Source organism: Rhodamnia argentea, chromosome 1 (genome assembly GCF_020921035.1).
Source record: "Rhodamnia argentea isolate NSW1041297 chromosome 1, ASM2092103v1, whole genome shotgun sequence".
Taxonomy (NCBI): Eukaryota; Viridiplantae; Streptophyta; class Magnoliopsida; order Myrtales; family Myrtaceae; genus Rhodamnia; species Rhodamnia argentea.
In genome coordinates, this window is record NC_063150.1 from 21,223,499 (window position 1) to 21,237,039 (window position 13,541).

General features: G+C 40.4%; 1 protein-coding gene across 1 annotated transcript in view; it reads left to right on the forward strand.

Moving 5' to 3' along the window:
• LOC125314641 (putative disease resistance protein RGA4) overlaps positions 1 to 13,541 on the forward strand; it is a 233,081-nt gene continuing 219,540 nt past the window's right edge. Inside the window, exon 1 of the mRNA XM_048277486.1 lies at positions 1 to 749. Within this exon, the coding sequence (XP_048133443.1) occupies positions 1 to 749 (749 nt within the window). The remainder of the gene's footprint in view (positions 750 to 13,541) is intronic.

The window sequence follows — 13,541 nt, forward strand, 5'->3', positions numbered from 1 at the left end:
ATGGCGGAAGCAGTTCTCTTCAGCCTTGCCACTAACATACTGAAAAGCCTCGCATCTGAAATGGCGGAACTTGGAGGCTCCTTTGCTTCTCAGCAGATCCAGTTGCTCTGCGGCGCAAAGGACGGGCTCCAAAGCCTTAGGGGCACCGTCCAGACCATCCAAGCGGTGCTTTTGGATGCCGAGAAGAAGCAATGGCATAACAACCAGGTCAAGCTCTGGCTCACGAGGCTCAAGGATGTGTTGTACGACGTCCAGGACTTGCTCGACGATGTCGCCACAGAAGATCTGAGGCGGAAGGTCACCCCCGGCAACGAGATGTCGAAAGCGGTACGCTTTTTCTTCTCTAAGTCGAATCAGCTCGCACACCGTGTCAAAGTGACTAATAAGATTCAGGAACTTAGGAAGAAATTGGATCGGATTAAAAATGATAGGACGTTCCATTTAGAGGAGCGTCAGAGTGAGGAAACAACGGCCATTGGGAGAGGAAGGAAAACTGAAATTTTCGCGCCCGACAGAGCAATAATTGGCAGGGAAAACGACAGAAAAATGATCAAACACCTATTGTTTGATTCCTCCTCTACCCGGAGTGTGTCAGTTGTTGCCATCGTTGGTAAAGGAGGTCTTGGAAAAACTGCACTTGCACGACTAGTGTACAACGATGGGGAGGTAAAAGAACATTTTGGGCTTAAGATGTGGGTGTGTGTGTCTGATGTCTTTGATGTGAATTCGATTGTCAAAGATATTCTTAAATCAGCGAACTGTCAAGATCTTGAGAATAAAACTTTAGACCAATTGCTGAATCTTCTTCATGAGACTCTGAGTAGGAAGAAATACTTGCTTGTTTTGGATGACTTGTGGAATGAAGATCGGAATAAATGGTTGAAGCTTGGAGATTGGCTGGAGGGTGGTGAACGGGGAAGCAAGATACTTGTAACCACTCGTAGCCACACAGTTGCGAAGGTCACGGATGCGAAATCGGTTATCCATGATCTTCCTGGCTTATCTAAAGATGAGTCATGGAATTTATTCAAGAAAATGGCTTTTGGAGATGGGGTAGAATCATCAGACTCGGAACTGGAATGGATGGGTCTAGATATAGTTAAGAGATGCGCTGGGGTTCCCCTCGCCATTAGAACTATAGGAGGCCTTTTGTACGGCAAAAACAAAGATGAATGGGCCCGTTACAAGGTGCATGAACTTCCAGAAATACCAGAAATTGATGAGGCTGATGATGGAATTATGCAAGTCCTCAAGTTCAGTTATGATCATCTCCGGTCATGCTTGAAACATTGTTTTGCATATTGCTCGTTGTTTCCGAAAGATTATGTCTACCGTAAAGAGAGGATGATACATTATTGGGTGGCACAAGGCTTTATTGAGTCACGCAAAGGGGACGACAACCTTGAAGTGGTCGCTGGCAATTACTTGTCAGAACTACTATGTAGGTCATTCCTTGATGTTGCAAGCAAAGGTGACGATGGTGAGGTCCTGACTTTCAAGATGCATGATCTCATGCACGACCTTGCCCAAAAAGTTGCTGGAGGTGAATGCAAGATCGTTAATTTTAATAAAAGAGTTAGTGATGGAGGAATTCGCCATGTGTCGTTTATCGTAGATACTTTCTCGGAAGAGAAAATGGTGTCCCCGCTCAAAACATCAAAATTGCGGACGTTTATCTTTTTGGGAGATGGATTCTCTACACTATACTACTGTCACAAAGTTCTCTCTGAGTGTAGACATTGTCGAGTGTTGGATTTTCGCAACACGGCTACTCCTCTCCCTCCTTCCTCCTTTGAAAAGTTGATGCGATTAAGGTTTCTTAATATTTCTAGAAACCGCTTTATCCAGATTTTGCCGGATTCATTCACGGATTTGGTAAACTTGCAGATCCTTAGACTCTTTGAATGTACGAACCTTCATACATTTCCGAGAGATTTGAGGAAATTGGTCAACCTTAGATTCCTCCTCATTCATGGGTCTAAACCGAGAGACGTACCACCCTTGAGTGAACTCCCTTCCTTAAGGACGTTGATTCTTATGCGGTTGCATGCGTTGGAGTCCCTTCAACAATCTAAATCTAAAGGCCTCTTCTTCCCATCTCTTGAGAGACTGTCCCTTATCAAGTGCAGCAAAGCGAAAGGATGGCAAGGAATGGGAGCAGATCAAAAGCGTCGGTCGTACCATTCGGGGTCGTCCTTCCCAAAACTTCGGTCCGTGGAAGTATGGGGCTGTCCCCATTTGACTTTCCCGCCTCCATTCCCCCGGGTGGAATACTTGAACATAGATAGCACGAGAATGGTGGAACAACAATTGATGGCCAATCCAAATTACCCATCAGAAGCAGCAATGGGGTCCACATCCAACCCTTTCTCTCAATTAAGGCGACTCCATCTTGCTAACGATGCGGATTTGGAGCCCTCTATGCTCGAGGCTCTATTCCAATTGGCCGGTAATCTCAAATCCATGAGACTCAACGCGTTCAACCTAATGAGTCTTTCTCGTGGCATACGGCACCTTTCCTCGCTCCGGGAACTCGACATTTGTAGTTCCGTAGGAATCGATTTATCGTGCCAAGAAAACGAGCATGGCACCCTATGGCGATTCCTTACGAAGCTACGTGTCCTTAAAATCTCGTATCTTACGGATTTGGTGGCATTACCCGAGGAGATTCAACATGTCACGGCTCTACAATCTCTCGAGATTTATCACTGTCAACAACCGAGGAGTTTGCCTCAATGGATTGGAAATTTCTCTTCGCTCGAAAAGATTGTATTATCTAACTGTGAAAGTTTAGAGCGTTTGCCGTTTGAGATGCGCAACCTTGCGGGCTTGATGGAAATACGAATCCGCAATTGTCCCGCTTTGAAGGAGAGTTGCCTAACAGATGGCCACGAAGATTGGCCAAAGATTGCGCACATTCCGGTCATTGTTTGGGAGGATGGATCGGACGATGGGATAGCAGCCTTATCGGGTACGAGAAAAGACTCCCCCCTATCGGGTGCTCCTTTCCACTATTAGTGTTCTTTATTAAATAATTTCTCTCCACTATGTTCGCCACGCATATTTATCAAGGACGTGTTTAGCCAATTGTTCCTTGTATTCTCACTTTCATTAGAACACAAAGTGACTTATAACTTCCTCATCAACTCTTATATATCATTTAAGTATAGGAGAGTCATGAAAGAATTCTTTGTAGATCCACTTATGAATTATTACCTCTATTGATAGTTTATAGTTTTTTTTTCATAAAAAAATAAAAATATATTTAACAAAAGTTTACCGTCGCAGGTAGAAGTGGCGTCCTTGCGATCGAAGGCCTTGTCTGAACACATGCTCACACACCTGCAAACTTCCGGCAACGGCGGGCTCGGCGCCATGTAGCGGAAGAAAGCATCCCTCCGGTTCGCCACCAACGCCGTGTACAGGTTGGAAATTGCTTTTGTACACCACCTTTGCCTCATTGTCTTGGTCGTAGAACTTCCTCACCGTCCCCTTTATCTCCTCCATCACGGCTGCCGGAACTCCGGGACTCACCACCCGGAAGAACCCCAGCGTTTCCGACCAGCGTCGCGTCCTCTCGATTGCCTCCTTCCTCTTGGCCCGGTCGCGGTCGATTTGCGCGAGATTCTCGGAGACACCGGTCAATTCGGAGCTGCCTCGGGATGTCTTTTGCGGTGGGATGAAGAAATTCTTGGGATTTTGGTGATCCGGGCGCCAACAAGGCCTTTTACGCCGGCTTTCGAGTCATCGCTCGCTCCGTCGTACCTGTCCTTGCCGGAGTCGGATGCCAAATCGATGGTCAACATTGTCTCTCTCTCTTTCTCTCTACTCTAGTTCAATTTCTTTGTGAATCCGAATTCATTCGTGATGAGTTTGTATTATGAATTGAGTGCTATGGAGACATTGCAATACATGATGTGAACTGCTTCTTTATAGACGAGAGATGGACAGAAGAGAACAGGATCACATTGGGAGGTTTCGTTTGACTACGTAATTATGAGGTTCATAAAAATGGAAGGAGAAAGTCATTGCTTATGAGCTACAACTTGCTTAGAAAATGACAATGATGTTTAATAATGGCTGATTCTTTGGGGGACGGGGCGTCTAGTACACAAGCTCTGCAATTTATGGGAAAAAAATATCAATTAGGATTTGTCCATTCGGACTCGATTGGCTCAATTGGGTTTGAGATATGTCGCATCTTAATTGAAACCCGCTGTTTCATTGAAAATCTTGGACGCGTACATATATTTATGCTTTGCAATGGATTCTGGTTTTTGTGGTTGAGTGAAGTTGGAGGCGGGCAACAGTTCCACTTTTTATTCTGGCCGCCAATATACAAATTGGAACTCGAAGCTGAACCAAACCGAAATGTTCCCGAGCGCGCAAATTTTCCCGTGGTAGATTGGTAGATTTGTTGTAATAAGCGTCATATGAGTATTGGGCACGGTTTCATCCGAAGGTAACATATTTCTTTCGATATTAGAGCGGTATGTGTCAATCTTCCTCTCCCTCTATTTTGACCTCTCTTTTTGGTTCTACCTTTGTTTAGAGAATGGTCATCTTTTCTATGGTTGTCTTGGTGCTCAAGGCCTTTTACGCCAGCTTTCGAGTCATCGCTCGCTCCGTCGTACTTGTCCTTGCCGGAGTCGGATGCCAAATCGATGGTCAACATTGTCTCTCTCTCTTTCTCTCTACTCTAGTTCAATTTAGTTGTGAATCTGAATTCATTCTTGATGAGTTTGTATTATGAATTGAGTGCTATGGTGACATTGCAATACATAATGTGAACGACTTCTTTATAGACGAGAGATGGACAGAAGAGAACAGGATCGCATTGGGAGGTTTCGTTTGACTACGGAATTATGAGGTTCATAAAAATGGAAGGGGAAAGTCATTGCTTATGAGCTACAACTTGCTTAGAAAATGACAATGATGTTTAATAATGGCTGATTCTTTGGGGGACAGGGCGTGTAGTACACAAGTTCCGCAATTTATAGGAAAAAAAAATCAATTGGGATTTGCTCAATTGGGTTTGAGATATATCGCGTCTTAATTGAAACCTGCTGTTTCATTGAAAATCTTGGACGCGTACATATATTTATGCCTTGCAATGGATTCTGGTTTTTGTGGTTGAGTGAAGTTGGAGGCGGGCAACGGTTCCACTTTTTATTCTGGCCGCCAATATACAAATTGGAACTCGAAGCCGAACCAAACCGAAATGTTCCCGAGCGCGAAATTTTCCCGTGGTAGATTGGTAGATTTGTTGTTGTAACCGTCATACGAGTATTGGGCACGGTTTCATCTAAAGGTAACATATTTCTTTCGATATTAGAGCGGTATATGTCAATCTTCCTCTCCCTCTATTTTGACCTCTCTTTTTGGTTCTACCTTTGTTTAGAGAATGGTCATCTTTTCTATGGTTGTCTTGGTGCTCAAAGTTCTATCTATTGAAGCGATAGAAGCATCGGTGACCGAGCAATGAAGGAAGGCAATCCTGTTCTATTGTAGTTTTACATAGATGAACAGATGGACAGACTTTTATCTTTGAATACAAACGTCAATAAATCACCTAAAACATTCACGGTCCACGCCTGGAAATGCAGTGGGCGTGTAGTTTGAGGGCGTAGTCTCCTTGTAGATTGGTGGGTTGTCTGCTGATGTTAATTTCTTGATGGGTCCAGACAGTCGTGAAGATGGCCGAGGAGTGTCGCCCAAGAAGCACGCCACCGAAACTCCATGACTCGGTGCTCGACACTCTAGAGTCGGTTGTTTGTTATGAATTGCGAATACAACAATTAATGAACCAGTTTTTGGTCCGTCGGTTCACGGGTCAAAAATGCGGGAACATAATTTCTATGTAGTAATGTGATTACAATCTTGATGTTTATAAATGCAAAAATTGCAAAATATCCAGGACCCGCATTGACCGCTCCTATGAAAGCAATTGGTTTCAACATACATCCGTCTCTTTAGACAATTTCGGACGTATCAATGTGAGGCTAGCATGATCTAAGTAAGTTAGAATCAAGTATGGATTAGTCGGATAGCTCTGTTAGGATACTTGATGCACAAGCCATTTGGGAATGGTAAACACACATTTGCATTACCAAAGAAAAGTGCAGCTTGTGTAGACATAATGTCATTGCTAAGGAAGATGCCATGGTAATTTTCAACTAACTTAGCATATAAGAAATTACGGTGATAAGGGCGAGAAGAGAGTCGCAATGGGTCGACCCATCAAAACACGGTTTTCGAAAAGTTCGGAGATGAACAATGATATCTCGGTGAAGCTACATACTTGCAAAAGATCTCTGAAGTTGATCACTAGTGGTCCAGGTATTGGAGGAAAGTCGATCCACTGGTTCTCATGAAGCACTTGAAGTCCTCCAATTTGATCTTGGAGGAGAATTGCAAGGAAGTCATTGTCTGAATACTTTGTCTCACCTAGGGTCAACGCGGGCACATGATCTTGTGTCCTTTTCCACACTCCATCTCCTTCAAGTGATCCGGGTGGAACAAAGTCCTAGGGCTTCTGATGAGAGCTCAAACGGATGAGAGCCGATCTCATCACATGCTTTGAGTATTCCATCAGCATTTCTCCGCCTGATTCCTAGAGAATACAGCAAAGGGTATTGATATTACGTATCAACTCGGGTGCAAAAGCTCGGTAGTTGCTACTGCCGGAATGTGAATAAAGTCAACGATCGAGGAACATCCATTTTTCCATCCAAAAAGAGTAGAACGACCATCTCCGACGTTCTCGTCGGTGAAAATGATCAATCATTGGGGATCATCTTATTGATTGGTCTCATTGATTGAGACCGGATGCAAGAAATATACTATGATGTGGAGTGAATTTAGGAGGGGAAACTTTGTACGTATTCAGCTGTAGCAATTGCCTTGGCGGATGAACGAAGAACCGGGCGCTCTCATTTCGTGAGTGTTTAACACATATTTTGGCCAATTCAATGGAAAAGTAAACAGATAACTCAAGCTTCACACTTTGCTAGTTTGGCGCTTGATTTGTTGAAGAAAACTAAGAAGGCCATAAAGAATCAAACTACATGACCAGTTGACTCCATAGGAGGAACACAACATGATTAGGTTAATCGCATAAGCTATGCAATCGCCACGGGAATATTCTAAGTGTAAACGGCCCAAGATACTAGAGATTTGATCCTAGGCTACTTTATTGACTCAATCCTCCATTCTAAAAAGGACGATGCAGGGCGTTGCCTCCCTTGATTTAAAAAAGAAAATCAATTAGTTATGCCATGTTAAGTACTCACTCTTTCTAACAAAAAAAAATTAAAAAAAAGAGTAGGTGCTTAATATGTCGGGAACTAAATTTTATTTCGTTAATGTATGCACAAGGTACGAAATGTTGCCGTTTTTTTTTTTCATGTAATGCAACGAGAAGATCAGCGCATGCAAAAACGTGTCGTTTTGTTTTCCCGTGGTCTTCTCTCGGCCGACGTGTGTGCATCGGGCACCTGACTAGAATGGGTAGGGATCGGTCGGGCTGAAAAAAAAATATATTAGACGTCCACGGAGGAGAGAAGGGAGGCGTCTATGAACTTGATAGTATCGAGCCCAAATACAAAACCAAAGGCTTTGTGGTTGCATGAGGCCCAAAAGGAGGAGTGATATTTCTTCGTTTTGTCACTTCTAGGCCCATATTTTCCTGAATCATTCCCATTGGCTTAATATTTAGAATTAATACAAAGAGTAGCCAACAACTCTAAGAACTTCAAAAATAAAAAGCAAAGAGTCAATGTAAATCTCCCAATTGGCCCACATCTTCGTTTTTCTGTTCATCAGCTAATCGTTTGAATGCATGCATAATCTCTGGAACTACCAAATTGGTTGGATCATTGGCAGATGATTCATCAGTCTTTCCGGAAAATTGTCCAAAAAACTCCGAAATGTATTACACGTTTGCCAACTCAATGGAAAAATATCCGATATCTAATCACTCAATATCTCGTCATATTAAGTGTATCCACTAAGAATCTCCTAACCAATACAGGCACCAAAGGGCATTTTACCGGCGCTCTCTTGTAATCTTCTGCTCATCGACTCTAGGATTACGTAAACAATTTTGGGCTTTCGCTTGGAAACTGCTGTCAGGACGCGATCAAAGGTTTTTTCGATACTATTTCATATTCAGACGAAAGTGAAAAAAAGGAAAGTAGAAAATTTTCTCTGGAACAAGACAGGCCAACCTGCTTTTTTGACCTGTGGGCAATTGGTCCTTCCTCTTTTCTTTCTTTAGTCCCTTTTTTTGGGGACCCCACGCGTCTTTGACACCACGTACCATTCACATGCTTATCTTCCTCATTAGTCAAATACCATCGGCACTGCCAAACCATCATCTCAGAACAAAACCATTCCCCATTTTCCCCGAGAACCGCCCACATTTTATGTCTTGTGTAAAACACCAAATTGTTATGATAATAGTAAAAGCTACACTCTTTAACTATAAAAAAAAATATAAAAATAAAAACAAAAAATTTTAAATTACGCTCATTTTGACGTTTTAATTTCAAACTTTTTTGTTAGCGCAAACAGTCCCAAATTTGTACTCACGCAAACGTACTTGCTCAAATTTATATTAATGCGACACATAAATTTCAAATTTATAGACATGTGATCTAAATTAAATTTTGAGGTAAATTTATCACACAAATATAAATTTAAGGTTTTTGTGTTATAAGAAAAAGTTTGAGATAAATGTATGGTATTGATATTTGGGATAAATGTGTTATATATATATATATATATATATATATATATATGCAAATTTAAAATTTTTCTTGTTATTCAGAAATTCATGGAGCTAATGGAATCCATCTTATGCTTCTTTTTTTTTTTTTTTTTCAAGTTTCAATACATAAATAAACGAAACAAAAGTCTACAATTTTTTTTATCGGAAAAAGTCTACAATTTGAATATATAAAATGACACAAAGAAGGCAGGGCAGGGGTGACTATTCCCATTTTCTTTTTCCCAAAACAGTGTTGTTGTTTTTTTTTTTTTTTGGTCCAAAGAAGGCCATCGTTCTTCGCAGCGTTTTCTCGGGACTTTCTTGAGTTGATTCGTGGAAGCCTTCCAATAACGTGTGTGGGATTTTCTGACGTTGAATATCAGAGCGCGGGTCATCAAAAGTCCGTTCATGTCAGGATTGTGGTGATGATCGTATGCATGTCTAGCATATTGATATGAACAGGACATAATTTTGTGCGTGATGCACATTTCATGTGCAATGTGCATTGCACTGGTTACCACGTCTTTTGATCTGACCATTCAACAGTTACATAGCTTATTACCGATTCATCGATTAGTGAGCTAAATGCCCGACATCTATTATTAAGATTGAGTGGAATACTCTATAATTGACGCCAATGAAACGAAAGACTGATAAAAATCCAGTGTGTTGCTTAATATCATGATCCCAATTGCACTTATAACTCAATTCCCGCTTGCCATAATTTGATCTTACCGAAGAACTAGATGGTCATGGAAGGCTGCTTTTTGATGGAAAAACCTAAAAAATGTTGGTCCAGAAGATCTGAGTTTGATTCTTTCTGTCCCTGATTTTACTTGCCATTCTCAAAAGCCAACGGTCTCGGAATCTCACTTTCTTTCTTTGCTATTTTTGCTAGACTCCTGCAATGTTACCTTTTATCTCACAGGAAGCTTACAAAATTTACTAAACATATATAAATAGTAGTAGATTGAAATGGTTTCTAAAGAGAAAAAGTTCTTTATTTATTTATTTTTGGTAAATGAAATGCTTGAGTGTAACTATTTTTTGGGAGGAGCAAATGGATGCTTGAATTGTTGACTGAATTTTAATTGTTGATTTTCCTTTACTGTTTTATGCAGGGGTACTTTTGGAAATAAGAAAAGGTTTGTCAGTAGAGAGAATTGGCTTAACATTTTTAAATAAGATGAAAGGGAAATATGTAATTGATGTTTACACGACATTTTTGTCATCAATTAGTTTTTTTTATTTTCTTTAAATTTCGATACGAAGTATAATAAATACCACGAGTGATTGTAATGCTTAATCCAATCATGCTAAATTTAATTTATATGATAGAGTGAATTTCTTGTGTACGAATGAGATTATTGCTCAATCATAAACTATGAAATCGTGATGATGATGTGCGTTTAGGACTGACAATTTGGGATACAAAAATTACCGTGGGATGAACATGGATGTGGCACAAGTTTTACTGATCGACAGTAACCCGCGGCCCAACGTATATCAGATCGACATGTGTCCCTGAATTGCCACCACAAAAGTGTCGTGATTTCTATTTCATGTACAGTCGCTTTCCATCGTTCCGTATTGGCATTATTTATGACGCGAAACTTCACGACCATCTTCCAAGAATTTTATAGTGTCGGGACCCACGCTTCTTTCCCTCCCCACCAAACATTTTTTTTCTCCAAAAAGCACAACGCAAAATGTGGGTTACTCCTCCCCTCTACTTGAAAAAAAAAAAGTTGAAATTAATTACTGATGCCAATAAAAGTACTCACTCTTTCAAAGAACGAAAGAAAAGTTGCTTAACATGTAAATGTCGCCGCTTTTAATTTTCGTAAAATGCAACGAGAAGTTCAACATAACATAGCCCTCAAGCCCAAACAGGATTTGATTATTTCCATTTCTTTTTCTCAGGATACTATCGTTTCCAATTCTGACAAATTAAATTGGCTCTGCAGCTTCAAAATCCATTTCCTACTAGTGTAGGAGTGAGTACTTCATCATCAACTGCCAATAATTTTCTTTAGCTACTAATCTAATCCGTCTAAACACTAACCATGTTCGCAATCGCCTCTATCCATAAGTAATAGAGGATCGTTAGATGTAACTTATCCGTCGACAACCTGTGAATTTAGTTTTGTGCACGAAGAATATGAACTTTCTTGTTCTTCCATCGAACTTGCCATCACTCGCTTGAACAAAAAATGAGCTATCAAATATTTTGATAATAGGATAATCAACAAAGTTACATGACCAGACTTCTTCTGAAGTTCGGTATCCGATCGAAAGGAATACGGTCATCTGATAGCTTGTCGCACCAAGTGGATCTACTAGGAATTCCTAATCTATATCCGTATTAGAGAATAATGGTTATTATTATTTATAAAATAAAATAAAATAAAAAAGGTGTGCACATGATCAGCAACCGTTGCTGATCATGTGCAGCACACGGTCAACAACGCACAACGTTTGCATTGCGATTGGTCGGGCTCATCTGCTTACAGGCACCTAGTCCCCTACCTTCCTGCGCCACAGCATGGGTAGGACCTATCTGATTCTCTGAGCTTCAATGTATACTCCAATTTCTTTAATAAAATAAAGGAGGTGCACTAGTCTAAAAAAATTCGCATGATATTCCAGTAAACACCGCCATGTCCACAATCACTTCTATTCATAAGTAATGGAGAATCGCTAGATGTAACTTATTTGCCGACAACTTATAAATTCAATGTCGTGCACCATATTCGTATTCTCGCTCGCCTTATGCATAATCGACAAATACGAACTCTCTTATCCTCCTATCGATCTTACCATCATTTACTTGAAAAAAATATGAGAAGCTATCAAATATTTTGATAGCAAAATAATCAACAAAGTTACATGGCGAGACTTCTTCTGGAGTTCAACATCCGATCGCAAAGGATGGAAATCTAATCACTCGATATCTCGTCGTATTAAGTATATCCACTAAGAATCTCCTAACCAATACCGGCACCAAAGGGCATTTTACCAACAGTCTCTCGTAATCTTCTGCTCATCGACTCTAGGATTACTTAAACAATTTTGGGCTTTCGCTTGGAAACTGCTCTCAGGACGCGATCAAAGGTTTTTTGGATCCTCTTTCATATTCAGACGAAAGTGAAAAAAAGGAAAGTAGAAAATTTTCTCTTGAACAAAAGACAGGCCAACCTGCTTTTTTGACTGTGGGCATTTAGTTAGTCTTTCCTGTTTTCTTTCTTTAGTCCCTTTTTTTGGGGACCCCACGCGTCTTTGACACCACGTACCATTCACATGCTTATCTTCCTTATTAGTCAAATACCATCGGCACTGCCAGACAATCATCTCAGAACAAAACCATTCCCGATTTTCCCCGAGAACCGCCCACATTTTATGTCTTGTGTAAAACACCAAATTGTTATGATAAAAGTAAAAGCTACACTATTTCACTCTAAAAAAAATAAAAACAAAAAATCTTAAATTATGCCCATTTTGACGCGTTTCTTTCCAACTTTTTTGTTAACACAAACAGTCTCAAATTTGTACTCGCACGACGTACTCGCTCAAATTTATATTAATGTGACACATAAATTCCAAACTTATAGGCATGTGATCTTAATTAAATTTTAAGGTAAATTTGTCACATAAATAAATTTAATATTTTTGTGCCATAAGAAAAAATTTGAGATAAAAGTGCAGTATTGGTATTTGGCATAAATGTGTTATATATATACAAGTTTGAAATTTTTCGTGTCATTCGTAAATTCACGGAGCCAATTGAATCCATCTTATGCTTCTTCTTTTTTTTTTTCAAGTTTTAACACAAAAATAAACGAACCAAAAGTCTACAATTTTTTTGATCGAAAGAAGTCTACAATTTAAATACATAAAATGACACAACGTAGGCAGGGGTGACTATTCCCATTTCTTTTTCCCAAAACAGTGTCGTTTTTTTGTCAAAAAGTGGTACACCCTACCCTAGTTTGGGATCAGACGCCCTCCAGTCTCATCAACTCTGGGATGGCCATGTGCATTATTGACAGGGCACTCCTCTGAACATTGATTAAAGTCCCAACCACTTACTGCGTGATTTCCCCCACCGAAACAGCCTGGCTCATCAATGTTCTTGCAGCCTTTTCAGAAGTCCCAACCACTCACTGCATGATTCCAATAACGTGTGTGGGGTTTCTGACGTTGAATATCAGAGCGTGGGTCGTCAAAAGTCCGTTCATGTCGGGACTGTGGTGATGATCGTATGCGTGTCTAGCATATTGATATAAACGGGACATAATTTGGTGCGTGATACACATTTCATTTCATTTGTAATGTGCATTGTACTGGTTTCGACCTTTTGATTTGACCATTCAACAGTTACATAGCTTATTACCGATTCATCGATTAGCGTGCTAAATGCCCGACATCTATTATTTTTTTTTTTTGGTCCAAACCCGACATCTATTATTTAGATTGCATGGAATGCTCTATAATTAACACCAATGAAAGCGAAAGACTGACAAAAATCCAGTGCGTCGCCTAATATCATGATCCTAATTGCATTTATAACTCAATTCTATTCCCGCTCGCCATAATTTGATCTTACCGGAAAACTAGATGGTCATGGAAGTCTGCTTTTAGATGGAAAAACCTAAAAAATGTTGGTCCAGAGGATCTGAGTTCGATTCTTTCTGTCCCTGATTTTACTTGCCATTCTCAAAAGCCATCGATCTCGGAATCTCCCTTTCTTTCTTTGCTATTTTTGCTAGAC